This window comes from Leptonotus elevatus, chromosome 16 (genome assembly GCF_054856555.1).
Source record: "Leptonotus elevatus isolate MCC_2025b chromosome 16, RoL_Lele_1.0, whole genome shotgun sequence".
NCBI classification, from domain to species: domain Eukaryota; kingdom Metazoa; phylum Chordata; class Actinopteri; order Syngnathiformes; family Syngnathidae; genus Leptonotus; species Leptonotus elevatus.
This window is the reverse complement of record NC_141254.1, coordinates 13,165,318-13,181,585: the sequence shown is the minus strand read 5'-3', so window position 1 is coordinate 13,181,585 and position 16,268 is coordinate 13,165,318. Positions and strand designations below refer to the sequence as shown.

General features: G+C 38.8%; 1 protein-coding gene across 6 annotated transcripts in view; it reads right to left on the bottom strand.

Moving 5' to 3' along the window:
* The window catches only part of abr (ABR activator of RhoGEF and GTPase), an 85,250-nt gene that overhangs the window by 39,475 nt on the left and 29,507 nt on the right, over nucleotides 1–16,268 (bottom strand). For 5 of the 6 annotated variants that reach the window (XM_086098363.1, XM_086098362.1, XM_086098366.1 and 2 more), the window contains exons 3-14: nucleotides 13,033–13,131; nucleotides 12,742–12,927; nucleotides 10,798–10,905; nucleotides 10,177–10,237; nucleotides 8,082–8,134; nucleotides 6,698–6,838; nucleotides 6,364–6,485; nucleotides 5,552–5,720; nucleotides 3,757–3,876; nucleotides 3,552–3,627; nucleotides 3,364–3,468; nucleotides 902–976 (exon numbers count right to left, since the gene is read on the bottom strand). In XM_086098363.1, the coding sequence (XP_085954489.1) occupies nucleotides 902–976; nucleotides 3,364–3,468; nucleotides 3,552–3,627; nucleotides 3,757–3,876; nucleotides 5,552–5,720; nucleotides 6,364–6,485; nucleotides 6,698–6,838; nucleotides 8,082–8,134; nucleotides 10,177–10,237; nucleotides 10,798–10,905; nucleotides 12,742–12,927; nucleotides 13,033–13,131 (1,315 nt within the window). Of the gene's footprint in view, nucleotides 1–901; nucleotides 977–3,363; nucleotides 3,469–3,551; nucleotides 3,628–3,756; nucleotides 3,877–5,551; nucleotides 5,721–6,363; nucleotides 6,486–6,697; nucleotides 6,839–8,081; nucleotides 8,135–10,176; nucleotides 10,238–10,797; nucleotides 10,906–12,741; nucleotides 12,928–13,032; nucleotides 13,132–15,477; nucleotides 15,643–16,268 lie in introns of all 6 variants that reach the window. The other variant, XM_086098367.1, reaches the window with a different exon arrangement.

Genomic DNA, 16,268 nt, shown 5'->3' with positions numbered 1-16,268 from the left:
GTGCATTGCCACTAACCACATTCACGTGTTATATTTTATAGAGTAGGAAGTGCGGCTTTCTAACAAAAGGAATGTCTCAAGTAGAACCAAAACCGCAGCAGCCATGCTTAATCCCCTCACAACATTGCTGACGATGCACAAGGATCTGGATCCCATCATTGAACTCAATACTTTAATTGGTAGTTTCGATGTCTTCATCAACTTCTGTCATTGCTCAAGAACATAATAAAGGTCAACAGATGATATTTCCTCATTGGTAACCACCTCGGCTCAACAAGCCTTCCGAGGAGATCGCGCTCCAATCCATCCAACATTCTTGCAGGCGGCTTTCCGACTCTCGCGGCTGTCATGGTAACCGAGGAAATCATCTTTCTCTGTCTAGTTACGCGGCATTTGATATTTCAACTACGTGTGCGTCTGTGTGTGAGAGACTGGGTGCAATGTGCAGTGAAACGCGCCAGCTGTCCATTCCTGCCACATCTGAAATAGCCTCTGTGTAGGCTTGGAAACACCCCACAGGCTAAATGCTGGACACGCACTCAAAAAATACACACAGAGCTGTCTACGCAATAACAACAGGATGCAAGACAAGAAGTATAGTTCGTAATTTAAAAGACAAAAAAACTCTTTATGGAGTTAAGAGTGACTGACAGCGGTTCTTTTAAAGCTCTTCATCATGCTGTCTGAGGAAAAAAAAAAAAAAACACAACTCAACATTTACTCAACATTCTCTCTCCCCCTTCTGTTCACCGATGAGAACAGCACGTGCACAATATAGCGATTGACTGGCTCATGTGTGTCAGCATGCGCTCCATGGCAGCTGTGTGTAAAGGGTTATGCGCAGCTGGAGTGTGAGCACAAGTGTGGCGAGGAACAAAAGTTGTTTTGCTGGCAGACTTACTGGCTGACTCCTTGAATCCTTTGGCGGAGTGGACAATCACATGGAGGAAGCCGTACAGGCCTGCAATCTCTTCATCTGGAAATAAAGGCATCGCATTGACTTTAATGATCTTGAACGATCTTGAACTTTGCCCCCAATCAAGTGTCATCATCGTCCACTATGTACCAAAGTCGGAGCAAATAATTTGTGACTTCATAACATGTCAAAATAACCAAACTTTTACTAGGTGCAAGTGTGCGTGTGAATGTTTTTGGGTGGCCGTTCCCGTTGACAGTTAGGAATTTATGTAGGGGTCACACTTCAACTTTGTTTTTGTGAGTGACGTTCACAGGAAGAGGGTTCAAATGTTCAGCTTGGAGGTGGCCACAGAGCTGTGATTATTCATACCAGATAACTATTTTCAACCGTTTATTGTGTTCAAGGACACAAGTGAGCTAGAGCGTGTTCCAGATGACTTTGGGTGAGTCAAATTATGGATCGGTCATTAACAAGCAGTTACATATCTAAAGAAATAAAAAAATAAAAAAACGGTCCAGTTCTTGGCATTTCATCTAGGAACAATGCAAAACGTTTTTTGTTTCGTTTTTTACAACCTTATGACACTCAAATAAAAAAAAAAAATTAGATAAAAAATGTGGTATCTTTAACATTCATCATTTTAAATAAATGACCCTTTTTTCAAAAAAAAAATTAGATTAAAATGTGGACATTTTAAATGTGATATCTTCAACATTTATTATTTTAAATACTGTAAATGACACATTTTCAAAATATTTGTTTTAGATAAAAATGTGGACATTAAAATGCAGTATCTTCAACATTATTTTAAAGAAATGACAAATTTTCCAAACAATTTTTTGATAAAAATGTGGCATCTTTTAACATATGTTTATTTATAAAATAAAAAGGACATTTTCCATTAAACTACTTGTAAACTTGATGAAAGTCAGTGCCAGTAAAAAAAATGTGTAAAAAAAGAAAAAAAGAAGAAGAAGCAGCCGAGTCTTGAATTTAGAACCTCTGACTGTGATCCAACATGCTAGGCAGTCAACAATTAAATGTTTTGTTGTCGTTTTAAACTGAAGAGGAAGAAGGCATTAGCTAGCATCCCCCCCCCCCCAGTCATATCATGAATGTACTAAAACAACTTCACAGTTCCAGCTTTGAGTCTCTGCTGTTACCCATTCAGCTAATTATGAGAGCATTCCTTTACCAGCTGGTCTCAATTTGAACTGTGCTCTATGCAGCCCATGTCATTGTGCATACATGTGTGTGTGTATGTTTGACTCCATTTTAACTTTACAATGATTAGTTTGTTTAAAAAAACAAAAACAAAAAAAAACATGTCTGCCTTCCAGTCCGGAGATTTTTATTTGAATTGCCCCGCATGTACTCCGGTTTCCTTCCAAATCCCCAAAACATCCATGACTCAAAATTGTTGATTGATGTAAACGTTGAGTTTGAGTGTTTGTGTGTATGTGTACGTGCCTGCGTGTTTATACTTATTATCATCACTTGACACTAGATAAAACTGAGTTACATGGATGCTTACAGACAGTAATGATGACAACAGTCGGAGAGTGGGGTGTTACTGTACTGCTCTCTAAATCTTTGTCTTTTTTTTTTTTTTTACTTGACTGTTTTTCTATTTATGTACCTGGTATGTTTTTGTACTAAGAAATGTGAAGAAATAAGTTGAGCTCTGCTAAAGCTCTCAGTTAGGATTTTGTAATTTATCCAAAAAACCAGAAGAGGGAGACATATGCTTGCACATAGGGCACATATTTAAAAAATAAAATAAAAATACACATACCACTTAACATTTTATTTTATATTTTAGTAGTATAATTCGGCTTAGACTCTATAATGCTCTGAACATTTCATTTGAAGAGTTACTGGATTATTTTTGAACAATTTACATCAATAATTTACAAGTACTCTATTAAATGGAAACCAGAGAATGTGGCTGAAATATAAACACAAATACGTGCATATGTCCATGAAATATACTATACATCCAATTACAATGTTAAGCATTATTACATGTTAAGCAGTGCATAAAAGTAGCCTTGGAGGAAAATGTTGACTAATATGTAATTAGTGTTTATGTTTCAGCTCCTAACTTAGGGGCGTAGTTTTGTGTATGTTATAGACAGACCGTATGTCTATCAGCGTGAAAGCCGAAACACTTGTGGCATTGAGGGATGCCAGAGGAGGTCGACCAGATGGCCCCAATGTCAGTATTTGCTCCTGAAAGCACGACAATGTGGGAATGTGCAGCGAAAACAAACAGACTGAGGGCTCACAGTCGGCCACCACTGACACAGTGCACCATATTGTGAATGCCAGCACATGGATGAAAAACATATTGTAACCTATATTTGAAAAAGTTTCAAAGTTGTTCAGAGTGATGAAAAAAAGAAAAAGAAAAAATAATCTATTTAAACGAACATGTGTCTTACCGTCTTTATTACTGGTGACAGGAATGTTGTGGACAGTTCGGAGTTTGAAACATGAGCTGGTAAGGACCTGCAACTCTACCGAACTTAATACACACGCCTGGAGGTCTGAAAAGACACGGGATGCTGTCGTTGGTGGCACAGTTCTTTTGTCAAAGACAAATCAACAGTTGTATTCGAATATACATCACCTTTCTTCTGGAGCTTCTGAATGCTTTCCCGCCATTCTGACCTCTCATAATCAGAGGAGAGCAGGAACAGGTAGCTCTGCAGGAAAGAACCATTAGCATCCAAACCAAGCTCAGGCCTTGACGTATGTCTCCATCTAGTGGTTTCACTGGAGCACTGCTAATATGAGTGGCAGGGCAGGCATACAAGATTATGAATTACTATTACCTTGCCATGTTTGTTGTGAAGGCGGAAGGGGATTGTGGGGGAGTGAAGAAGCAGCCAAGATTCCTGTTCGTTCATCTTCTTCCTTAGACGCTCTACGCGGTTCTGACCCTTTGGTGCTTTCTAAAACAAACCCCAAAAACAATATATTTAATTTCTTACACACCTTTTACAATAGTCGCGTATGAATTACAAGAAACTGTTAGGTAAAAAAAAAAGAAAAAAAGGAGGAAATACTGTAATAGGGTACAAAGATTGTTGCTATTCAGACTCCACTAAGTTTTTTTCATGTTTAACCATTCTTCTACACAAAATGATAAGTTTAGCAAACAGATCCGGCTTGATCATAACGTACAATATTTAGGAAGTGATCAAATTCCAAAAGAAAAACATCACAGTTCTTATCAGCCTGAAGTGGCCTTTTCCTATTTTTGCAGGAACGCCTGTTAACGTCTGAATTTTTACTGCTAATTATGTGATTTGTTCTCGGAACATGAACACACACATCCTCCCCGGGAAGCTGTGAGTCAGTCAGTGTGCTATCAGATGCATGGCTCCTCTGGCTGGAAACAGCAGGAGTGGTTGCTCCAAGTGCCACGAGTGGGAGACTTTTGCACTTTAACAGGAACTTTGTATTATTGCAGGACTGAAATCTAATTTTCCAAACCGCTTGAAACTTCTCTCTTCCTTTTTTTTTTTTTAATGAGATACACTCAACCACGTGTTGACATGATTGTGGGTACTCTGGCATCAGATAAATGGAAAATCTTATATCTAGTCAATATGTTCATAGCAATCACATTGATCTTGAAAAAAAAAAAAAAACTTGGTCACTTTTAGTTAGACTGACACTATTGTAACTTGCAAGTTTACATTAGTGCCCTTAGTAGGGCACTTTTATGGTCCTCTAATAAAAATCACATATTTGTATTCATTTCACAATAATCTTCTCAGTTCGATATCCAGCTTTAGGTTCGCTATCAAATAGAAAGACACCATCTGCCAGATTCAGATTTGTTCTTGGAAAGCCTTTGGATAGGTGAATAATTTGGTCTTACTCATAATGTTTTTTCTTTCCGCTACTAGTGCCATTTTGGTCGACGAATCGACTGTGCTGCACTAGGAACACTACTAGGCCCAACTTGGAGGCATCTGTCATGCAATAGTGGCCTCCTGGCTCCTAGTAGTAGCACCAACTTGCCCACTAGTAGTTCTGCCTAACTCGCAACATATATTTGTCCTACAAATATTCCAAAGTTGTTCTACTAGTATGAAAAAAGGTCATACGGTAGTTGATGGCAGTACATTAAATCCTTGCATATGCTAATTTGTATATTCATGCTTTTTCCACCTCAAAGCTATCCTCTGTTATTTACTGAAAACATATCTGTTTGTTCTTTTTGTGCTCAGGTCAAAGCCATAAACGTATTACTTTAGCGCCATCTAGTGGACTCTGTTGTCCTGCTTTGTTGGTGATCGTCATGTACTATAAAAGCGAAACTGACAGAAAGTTTCTGTTCTGTCCTGAATCCTGATGCAGCTACAAATTAGCCCGTGTAGTCTACTTTGCTTGTATTCCCTGCCAGAGTATACTTAGTCCATAGACCTTAAGATGGCTACCAAGGATATCAAATAAATACAGATAACGGCTTTTCATATAAACTGCATTGGCCTTTTATGGCTAAGCAATCATTTGAATTGTTTTTAAAATGTTACCATAGTAACCCACGTTAATGTAAAGAGTGTCCAAAACCAAACCTGAGTCTTGTAGACTGAAGTTATATTGCGCAACTCTTACCTTCTCTTTTTGTATCTCACTCTTTAAAAGTGAGATCTTAATCTTCATCTCTTCAATCTCGTACTCGGGGAGGACTTGGATACTATGGCAAGAGTCAGACTCATCCAATGTCTGGAAAGTCAAGTCTGCGAGAGGGATGTACCACTTGCACTCATATTGCTGGTGACGACTGCAGAGGAGGAGACAAAGCCAGAGTGGAGGAAATCAGTCATAATATCTAAAAATGCATCCCTGCTTCCCAAAAATATCATCTATGCCATTAAATTTGAAAATGTAAAGTTGTTGTGATATCTATATTCATTAACTTTCAATCAGTGACCCCATCAGACTTGAATGCAGAATAGGTACAGGAAATGATAACAATTTAAGTCAGTGCCCCCCAAAAAAAGCAAGGAAAATAACAACTCAATACAATTTAATAATTTTCTAGATGAAAAATATATAGATGCATTCATAGATGTAATTGTAAGATAGCTTTGGTTTTCCTTCAAAAGAGCCTTGCTTGTGTTAAGACAAGCCCAATTTAAACAGAGGAAGTACTAATGGGCAAGCGTGTGGTCTATTCTGGAGTGGAATTTTGGAACATTCTTGCTTTGTAAAATCAGAGAATGGGGTTTGAATGGGGTAGTTTATAATATCCAGTACACGTGCAGCATAATATTTAGTACAATATTTACAAAGGTAATCTGGCTCCCTTTTTATGTGATATTAATTTAATAATATTGTGGTTGTAGTTTGAAGTGGCTCGAATTATAGTGTACAATATATATATATATACACACACAGTATATAGAAAATGGAGGAAAGCTCACCCAACAGAGGTCTTCTTCATTTTGGCACAGAGCAGCAGGTCGGTGAAGAGGAAGACATGCCGTAGCTTCCTGGAGCTTTCCGACACCTCCACAAGGAAGCCGTCCTTCACCAGCTGACGAGCCTGAACGAATCGTGATCATGAGAAGCCGATTTTCTTTTGATATGCAATGATGCTACCTTGCAACAAGTTCAAAAGGCATCCAAATATATATCAGTAATGCACTGCCACTGCATGTTGTCCTTAGATGGCCGAATGAGGCAGAAAATAAAAAGCATCTGAGATACCGAGTGTACGTGAGAGTACTGAGAAATGAATGTCTCGGTGAAACACACCTCTCCTTTGGGCGTGGTGACAGCGGTCCTGCGAGGGTCAATCTCCTCGTTGATGGAGGAGAGGAAATTCTGAGATATCCGCAGAGCGTCCTGCAGGAGAGGGAAATCTGGATGGTCCTTTGGCGTGTGTTTCAGCAAGTCCTGCAGTGCATATACCACAAGGTTAGAGAAATACAGGCCAGTTTATCAATAAAAGACACCTTTGGCTCTTTTAACCTTCAATTTGTATCGCCTTGAGAACACAGTTCGAATCAAACGGGGAAGTAATCGCAGGAAAAGTGATTTCCTTGTTGTAAAAGCTGATTTCATCAGTACATAAGGGGGAAAGGAGATGCCCACAGAATACTGATCAGCCGTCTCGTCAGTGTGTCTCCTCGTTTGAATGACGGAACAATGACATCTGAACAAGCACACACTCATGGCATGTGTTAACAACTACCAGTAAACCTTTGAGATGAGAGTTATGAATTTTGAAATGATAGTCAGGGTAGTTATTTTATTTTATCTTATTCCATCCCAAAAAAATAGTCTGAGCTCACCCATAATCCATAACTCATTACCTCACAGCCATTTTCACTGAAGCAACCCCCTTCGCTCCCGGCTGTTTTACTGGATTTTGACTAATTTAGCAAGGCCCACAGAATATTGTGTTCTATTGCTATAAAAACATGGAACCTACCAAAAGAAAAATTAGAGTCTCTTCTTTAATCAGGAAAAAAAGTAAGTTTCTATCTGTTTCAATTTGACAGGAATTAGCATTAGAATATAGCTAAGTTTAATCATTATTCACAAACCTGTTGAAAACACTGGCAAAAAGAGCTTGTTTGCAACATGGCCCTGGTTGATCTCTTATACTCTGCTGCCACCTGCTTGTGGTTTTTGTTATAACTGCCATTGCTTTAAGCCACCTCTTCATGTCAGAAGCTGTATCAAAGCCTTCTGTATGCTCTAGCATTAAAAAAATAAAAAAATTAACAAAACAAAACGTATAAAACACTTAAAACATTTAAAATAGAACGTATTTATACGTTTTGGGAGCAAATGCGTTAATTAACTAAATCAAAGTTATCGTGCCCCATTTTTACACTGCATTGTTCAAATGGGGAAAAATGCACACATGCCATAAAGACAAGGTGAAATTGATGCTTTGTTTTTTATTTCAGCTTTGTGTATCTATTACAAAGGGGAAAAAAACAATAAATCCAAAGTACATACAGTACTAGATGAATAAGTAAAGCCTTAGCTCAAAACTTTACGGGCACAATTGCTCTTTGTACTGGAAAAAAATCAATTGTGATTATGGAATGTTTGTAAAATTTTCAGTGGGAAAAATGAATGTATTCAATGTCAATCCAGTCCAAGCATGGTGTAAATGTATACTCACATGAAGAACTAGGGTGCTCCTTGTCACACGGTCAATGGGTTTATAGAGAAGAGCTGTATGGCGAGAAGAAGCGGTAGGTCACATTCAATTTATCATGCTCAGGTGTCCTTTAACATGTACTTGACCCAGTACCTTTGAAAGAAAGCAATCTAAAAGATTTATGATGACATCAACACATCTGATGGGGTGAGGAAAGGGTAAATATAGTGGACAGACGCATACACACAATCGCTCAAGCAGGCACGCACACTTTGTTTCCTGTCGCAGCCCAAAGCGGGTGGTAAACTCCATCTAAGCTCAAGGTGAGAAACTCCCACGGAAGAACACAAAAGGTGGGCAGCAAACTAGCTAGCCGACGTTACACACTCACCAGCCACAAAGTTAGGTAAGGCTGTACGCGTCACAAATCAAAATGGCGGTCAACTCGGTGAAAAGCATTGGACTTTGGATCGTTGTATTATTTTGATTTCAAAATGTGATGAAATGTCGGTACAATAACAATCTGCCTACGCAACACATGATATGTAGCATTAGCATTAAGCTAACGGGCTAGTTGGAGACTTCAAGCCACCTTTATGAACACCAGACAGGCTTAACCAGGTGAGACGCAGCGAAGCAGTATGGCTTCAGTATGCAAGGAAGGTCATGATCTGCTCCCACGGAGAGGTAATACACAGCTTGCAGTTCCCCTTCAAGCGAAACATCACTGAACAGTTCCGTGCTAGAGAAGAGCTACCTCGCCACTTCTTTCGGCCTCCTTTTTTCTGCTGCAACTTTGACATATGAGAGTGTGAAAACCTACTGGGACCCTGATCAGATCTTCTGCCATATTAGAATATACACACTAAAGCATGCTCAGATGCATTTCACATGCAATCAGATCCAGTAATAGGCCGCGTTTTTTTCTTCTTCTTCAAATGCCTTTCTGATGATCTTTGAAGATCTACAACCCTCAGGCCACTCATCGGGTAGTCTCCAGGACTCCCCATATATAAATTATAAATTTTGTTTCATTACTTTGAAATAAATATATATTGATAAGCTTTTCAACATGAAAGAAATGTAAACTTATGTTAGTCCCTGTACTTCTTCTGTATGTTAAAAGTCTCATTCTCACTTATGCCTGATGAGAATGAATTGCTGTCAATTGCACTGAATTTGATTCTACTTCCTGCAATTCAAATTCAATTCAACATTCTGTGGGGTGGAGTCAATTCAAATTCATCCACTCAATTTACTTGAATTCTGAAATTCAACTGGATTTTGGGGGAGAGAAAAAAAAATTATTTAAATAAAATTGGTGGAGTTTACTGTTCACAATGCATGGAGAAAAAAAATCTGATTCATGTCACATATTGTAAAAAAATAAAAATAAAACGTAATTTGATAATAATGAAAATTTCCTTCAGCACTTTAGATTGGTTAATAATGTATAAAAAAATAAAAATAAAATAAACATCCGTTGTATCCACAAGGCAATAGTTTTAATCTGTAGACAAAATATGAAATTGACCTTATTTAAACATAAAAGATTTCTACCTGACAGCGACAACATACTCTGATAAACCATTATGGAATTCTTTCTAATAAAATGAACTCTACCAAATACTTAACCACACAGAATAAGATACAAAATCCCAGCAATTTAAAAAAAACTCGACAAATACTGCATACATTATTTTTCAACACCAGTAAAAAGTCAGCATGTAAATGATCTGTATCGCACTACAAAGCATCACATGACCGATGAGGTCATCGATATCTGTTAGCTTGTCAATAGCACTCCAAACTTAAAGCCAGACACTCTTCCAACCCAATCAATAACATCATCGCAGGCAAAATTAAAAACACTCCCTCGTCCAAATATTCAAACCGCCTTTACCGTATGTGCAGTTACAACACAGTCTGAGTACCAGAAGCACCTCCATCGCCTCCTCTCCTCAATGCATCCTCCTCATACTGCCTACTTTTCCAGACACAGGCGGCAAGGGTGTGAGTGGGTATGTGTGCGCGCTTTCCCCGAGCCCCCACTGCATACACAATTAGGAAGGGGCAGGACTCAAGTCTTAAAGCGGCAAATCAGACAGACACTTACCTTCCATTGTGACTGTTGAAGTACAATCTTTTGATTCTTTAGGCCCTTTGACTTTAAGATTCTAGAAGGAAAAAAAAAAAAAAAAAAAAAAAAAAGAGTGTGGGAATGATTGTGACCTTCCTCGTGTATGATCATTAACATAGCACAAATGAAAATGTCAACGCCAGTAATACAAATACTGTTAATGTGATGGTGACGTACCGTACAAACAAACAAAAGCCTCTCATTTGCATCACATGGTTTTGCATCCATCCGTTAAATACCAGTGAGGACACTTTAAAGCAAACCCCAAAAGTTTTATATGCACGCTCACCGAACAAGTGTTTTGTTTGTTTTTTTCTTCTTTTTTCATATTCAAGACATCAGTATAGAATTTTAAAGGTGAAAAACAGAGAATATTTTCACATCATGAACAAGAGGAAATCACATTATAAACATTACTTCCTGTTGAAAAAAAAAAAAAAGTGTTTGAAATGAGTCTGCTTCTCCCTCATTCAACTGAGGATGTTTTGTCCACTAAAGAAAAATCTGATCTAGACACTATGAAAATATTCATGGTACTGTAAATAAATAACTAATGCTAACGTGTAATAATCCAATCCGATGGTAAGAATAACATACCTCAGATATCTTCTGGAACTGGCCGTTGGCCTGGCTGCATTTCTCCGCAGTCTCTAGTGCCACCTTGTAATTGTCCACAAAGGCTTTGTACACTCCCAGCTGGCTGGCCTGGGCCAAATCAAACAAAGAGGCACTCAGGGAATGGGACATTTGGTTTCTATTGTTTTATGGTGAATGGAAACAAAAACAATGAACTGCTGGAATATGACAGCATACAATTCATGGTGTCAAAATACAAGGCAAATATGTTGTATGGGCCCCCGCTAGTCTAAACACGACGTTCAATGGTGGAATATGTGTTAAGCAGCACAATCCCCGTTTTACGTTGCACGGGTTAATCAGTTCCCCATAATGCCTCTCTGCTGATTCGCTTTCCTTCACATTTGCCTCTTCCTTTTCATTAGCAGTCCCTCTTGGATGCACTACGCGTGCATTGCAACACAAGCTCCAGACCGGCGCTGCATGAATATGCATCATGCTTGCAAGGAAAGACAGCATGCCCTTTTCAGTCGGGAAATTTGGATCCAATTGAATAGAGTGAATGATTCTCCTACTTTCATGTCCTTTCCTTCCTCTTCCCCTTAAGATTGTACCATGGAAAATAGAAGGCTATTGAGTTAAGAGTGAGCTCTTGCACCGATTGCAGTAAGTATCTGAAAGTGCAAGTGTTAAATCATTGATGAATGTCAGTGTTAAATCACCCTTGCTTTTATTCCGCCAACTATTTCATAAATTAGTGGGTCCAATAAAATCTGAGGCTGCAGCTGACCTTCCTTTTTTCTTGTGTGTGTGTGTGTGGGGGGGAGGGGGGGAGGAGAAGTTGGAGCGATAGCTTCCTTTTCTTTCATTTCCTTTGTTCTTCTTCTTGCTGTATATCCAGTAGATTTATTGTAAAAAAATAAAATTACCGTAAAATTAAAATAACTTAAAGGTGCATTGTTCCGTTTAAAAAGATAGTATTAAAGCTTTTTCTACATTATTATTTTACTCTGACTGCACCTATCAGCTTTTATCTACCCTTTATCTACCCTCACACTCCACAATTTCTTTGGTGGAGTGTGACGTCATGCGCGTGCACGTACTCCATGCCCGAGGTGGCAGTCGCGAGTAAATAGCGTCACTGGACTAGAGCTGCAAGTAATCATTATTTTAATAATCGACTTATCTATCGATTATTGATGAGGAATCAGATTATAAGCATGTTTTAACTTCCATTACTTTAGTCAAAATCAGGACATTATTGCAAATTGACAGTGTAGAAAATGCACAAACATAAATGATTTATTATTCACTTACTTGTTTGGGCCATATTAGAAAATAAGCAAAACTTGTTGATCATTGTTTTTCATATTGATTCAACACAAAGATAATCAGTCCGCTTTCATGGAGGGCTACAGTAATCGGGTAATATTTGTTAAGAAGCTGACATTTCGAGCATTTAGACAATTTTAAATTAAACACAGTATCTAAATGATTAATCGATTATCAAAAATAGTTATCACTTAAATTGATAATCAATTAGTTACCGATTAATCGATTAATCTACACTTTGAAGTTTGCACATACATAATGTAACGTACATCTATCAAAAGAAATTCTGTAAAAGTCAGTTTACTGCGTAAACATTGTACTATATATGAACCAGTCTTGTGTTAATCGTGTGTGTTACTGGAGAATTGTGTTGATAATGTAGAATTGATTACTGATTAATTGTGAATTGAAACAACTTAGGCCACATGACTTTGGCAGGGGCACTGTCGATTGTCTCAAATGGGTGGTGGTCCGAGGGACAAGATTTGTTGCAGAGCATTTTAATATTTAATCGTTAAAACCTACGCCATCTAAAATAAAAATTTTAAATGGCCACAGGCATGATGACAGTGATATAGTCAAGACTGATTCACAACAAAACAACTCCCTGGAGACCGCTAATATTGCACTCACCAGTTTCTGGAACAGATGGCCTACAGTGACCTTCTCATCCCACTGTCGGATGTTGGGCAAGAGCGCATCGTAGAATTCCTTGTGGATCTCGAAGATGTCCTGGATTTTGTAGAAGATGGTCTCCACCTGCTGGATGGTAAGGACGGGCTGCGAGGTGGTGGCTGTGGCTTTCAGGGGACGCATTGGCTGCACACGGACAACACAGAGATCCGGTGCTTAAGAATGAGCAAAAAACAAACTCGATGCGATGCTAAAATGTTTTGAACATAAACGAGAGTTTGTGCGTTGTACCAGCAGCAGGGCCTCCAGTTGGTTAATGTAGATCTCCTCACTGGCCAAGAAACCAGAAAGCACCAGTTTCTTCATCTCTAGTCCTTTCTCAATGTCTCCCTGCAGGACAAAACAAAAAAACATTTCGCATGACTACGTTAATATGCTAGTATGCGTTTCAACTGTTACCACATTAGCCAACACTGCCAAGCTAATCTGAAAGCATCCATACTTGTTGCTTTTAGTTTTCCACACATACAAAATCCAGCCTGCTGTATATTATACGACATAGTATGTGTTGGATTTTTATACATATGCTTTCCGTTGTTGATAGTCAAACCGAGGACTTGCAATCTGCAACTTCTTTGCCTCCAGTACACCTGGTTGGCTTTGCATGCGTGTTTCTAAGTTGTGACAGTGGAGCACTACTTGCCATGTCCACAGTTGCACGCAATAAAGCAACTTGACTGCAACGGAGGACAAAGAGCAACACATTGTGCAGAGTGTGAGATTAATTATTAACGGGTTAGTTCATCCCTTACAATGGTATATCATTGTACTTGGGATAATAAATGGTGTTGAAGTTATGTTTTTAATGACATATTTTGAACCATATTTAATGTCACCGTTAATTGAATTTTCAGTGGTTATAAGATCAACATGCAAGACAATGCTCTAAGATGTCACTTTTGTGATCATTTTCAGTTTATTTCTCTTATTTCTAGTACGTTTCCATAAAGTCATCAACGTTTCCCGTGCAAAAAAAGATTTGGCGAACCCGTGTGATGATGATTACAAATAATCTAGTAGTTGCCAGGAATATTTGTTCCCCATTACCACAAGTTGGTGCTGATGTCCGGAGGGGCGATAGAAAAGTGGAGATAATAAACAAGACTGAAATTAAATGTTTAAAATGTGCGTAATGTTACGGTAGCTTTTTTTTAGACCAGTTTGTTCAAAAACAATTATTTTGGTGTAAATTGCATTTAACTTTTATGTGCAGCAGATTTTAATTATATTATTATTTAAAGAGGAAGTTGACTTTAATGTTTAAAATGTCTTTAAAATAATGTGTGTCCCCACTAGGCTAAGCATGAAATTTTGATTAATATTGAGTTTGTGCGATATGATTTCAGCAGCAAATTTCAGCTGTTTTTATCCACCTCAGGGGGCAGCCATTTTGTCATTTGCTCTCGACTCAAGATGACATCACAGTTGCTCAGGGCTCAGCCAATCACGGTTCACTTGTTTTCTAAAAGCTAAGCCATGATTGGTCGTTACCTGAGCAACTGCCATGTTAATTGCAGTCGAAAGCAAGTGACAAAATGGCCACCCTCTGAGATTGGTCATAACGAATGGATTTTGCTGCTTAACTCATATTCCACGATCATTATTCATCAGAATGTTTAGACTAGTGGGGCATATGACATATATATATTTATGCACATTGTCAATGATCAACTATACTTACACTTAAAGTTACAGTGTAACATTCAAGATATCAAACATATTTTTAGAAATAAAGCCTCTGCTTGCTACTGTTTTTTATTTGTTTATGTATATCATTACGGTGGAAAATACAGTGCTACGCATTTTTGTAGGTGGTCACTGGTACTGGTTAAAAAAATTACAAGCACATTAGCAAGATTGATAGATAGCAAGAAGTCAAACTTTAACTCATTCACTGTCATTGACGGCTATAGACGTCAAAAATTCATTTTAACTATTTCTATTAGTTTAAATTTTTTTTCCCATTTTAGTTAACAAGAGTATGAAAGCCTCGATTTTTTTTATTGTATATATATATATATATATATATATATAAATAATCGCATTACTTCACTAGTTAACTCACGGTTAAGAGACTCATTTTGAGAAATGTGGTTTGAATTCTATGAAAGTGGGTCAACCAGATGTAAAAACCCCAGCTGTAGTTCAAATCTCTCAAGCTACTCAGAACTTGCAATGCTTCCTTGTAGAACTAAATTGATCCGTCGGTTCCATGTCGTGACCCCTTACATGACGCCTTGAGTTTAATCTTGTTGTTGGTGACGTGCAAAGTTCACTCCTTTGCTGACAAGCATGTGGCAGCAGGACGAGAAAAGACAGGAAGTATTTTTTTCCCACCCCAACAGAGGGAATATTTTCCCCCAGCCATACAAAGACAGCCACTGTGTGGTTAGAAAGTCAAGTCGAGAACTACATGAGTACATTTCCACAACAACCTGCTCATCTATAGGCCGTTCACACTGACGCTTTTCGCATCAGCCTCTTAAAAAAAAAAGGGAAAAAAAGCAGCTGCTTGGAGGCATGTGCTAACGCCGAGACGTCACAAACACGCTGAGTAGTTGTTTCCAAGGCCCACGTTGCAGCCGTAGAAATAAGAAAATAAATGGCTCGGTGTCACGATGATAGGCTGGGAAGCATGTGTGCATGCGTGTTCTCCCTGCAGCCAGCTTGTCTCACCTTGAACTGCCTGTGTAACGGAGTGATGAGCTCCAGATCCCCATCTCCATATTCAAACACCTCCTCCTCCAGCACCCTGTCCAGATAGCACAGCACCTCCTCCTCTTCCTCCTCCATGTTTCTTTCTCTGCTCCTCTTTCTGCCTGTGTTTGCCTTCAACGAGGCCTGCATCGGTGTTTTCACTCCGAGCAAGTCGTCTGGACGCCGAGAGTGAGAGACAAATGACCCCGCCTACTCAACCCCACCTCCTTCCTCTGCTGGCTTTTCCTGGTGTGCATGTGTGTGGTGCCACTGTTCCACTACGGTCAGTGAGGACTGCCCTCCCGCCGTGTCCACCCCTCCCCTCACGGGAGAACATATCCTTTCACTTCCTTGATGGCAGCAGAGGTGGTTTTCTTTTAACTACTTCTTCAGTCTTGTTTCTCCATTCTCTTCACTTCCTCATCGTGCGACCACAGTTTCACTCGCCTCTGCAGTCTTGCTTGTGTTACTATATTGCACTCTCCTTGCCACTCGCACGCTCACACCCGGTTGTCTTGCTACTGATTTACTTAGAGCCGCAGATGTTGAGAAGAGGGCAGATCATGTGCAACTACAGCAGTTAATTCCAATTTCAGGTCACATACAAGTCAACAAGTAATAATACCACGGTTAAAAGTACAAACTTTTACAATATTAAAAATAGGGGTGTGCCAAATAAGAATCGCGACTCTCATTTAGTACGATTCAGAATCGATTTTAAAATGTCCCAACATCGATTTTATTTAAATTATTTTATAACTGTCTTGCCT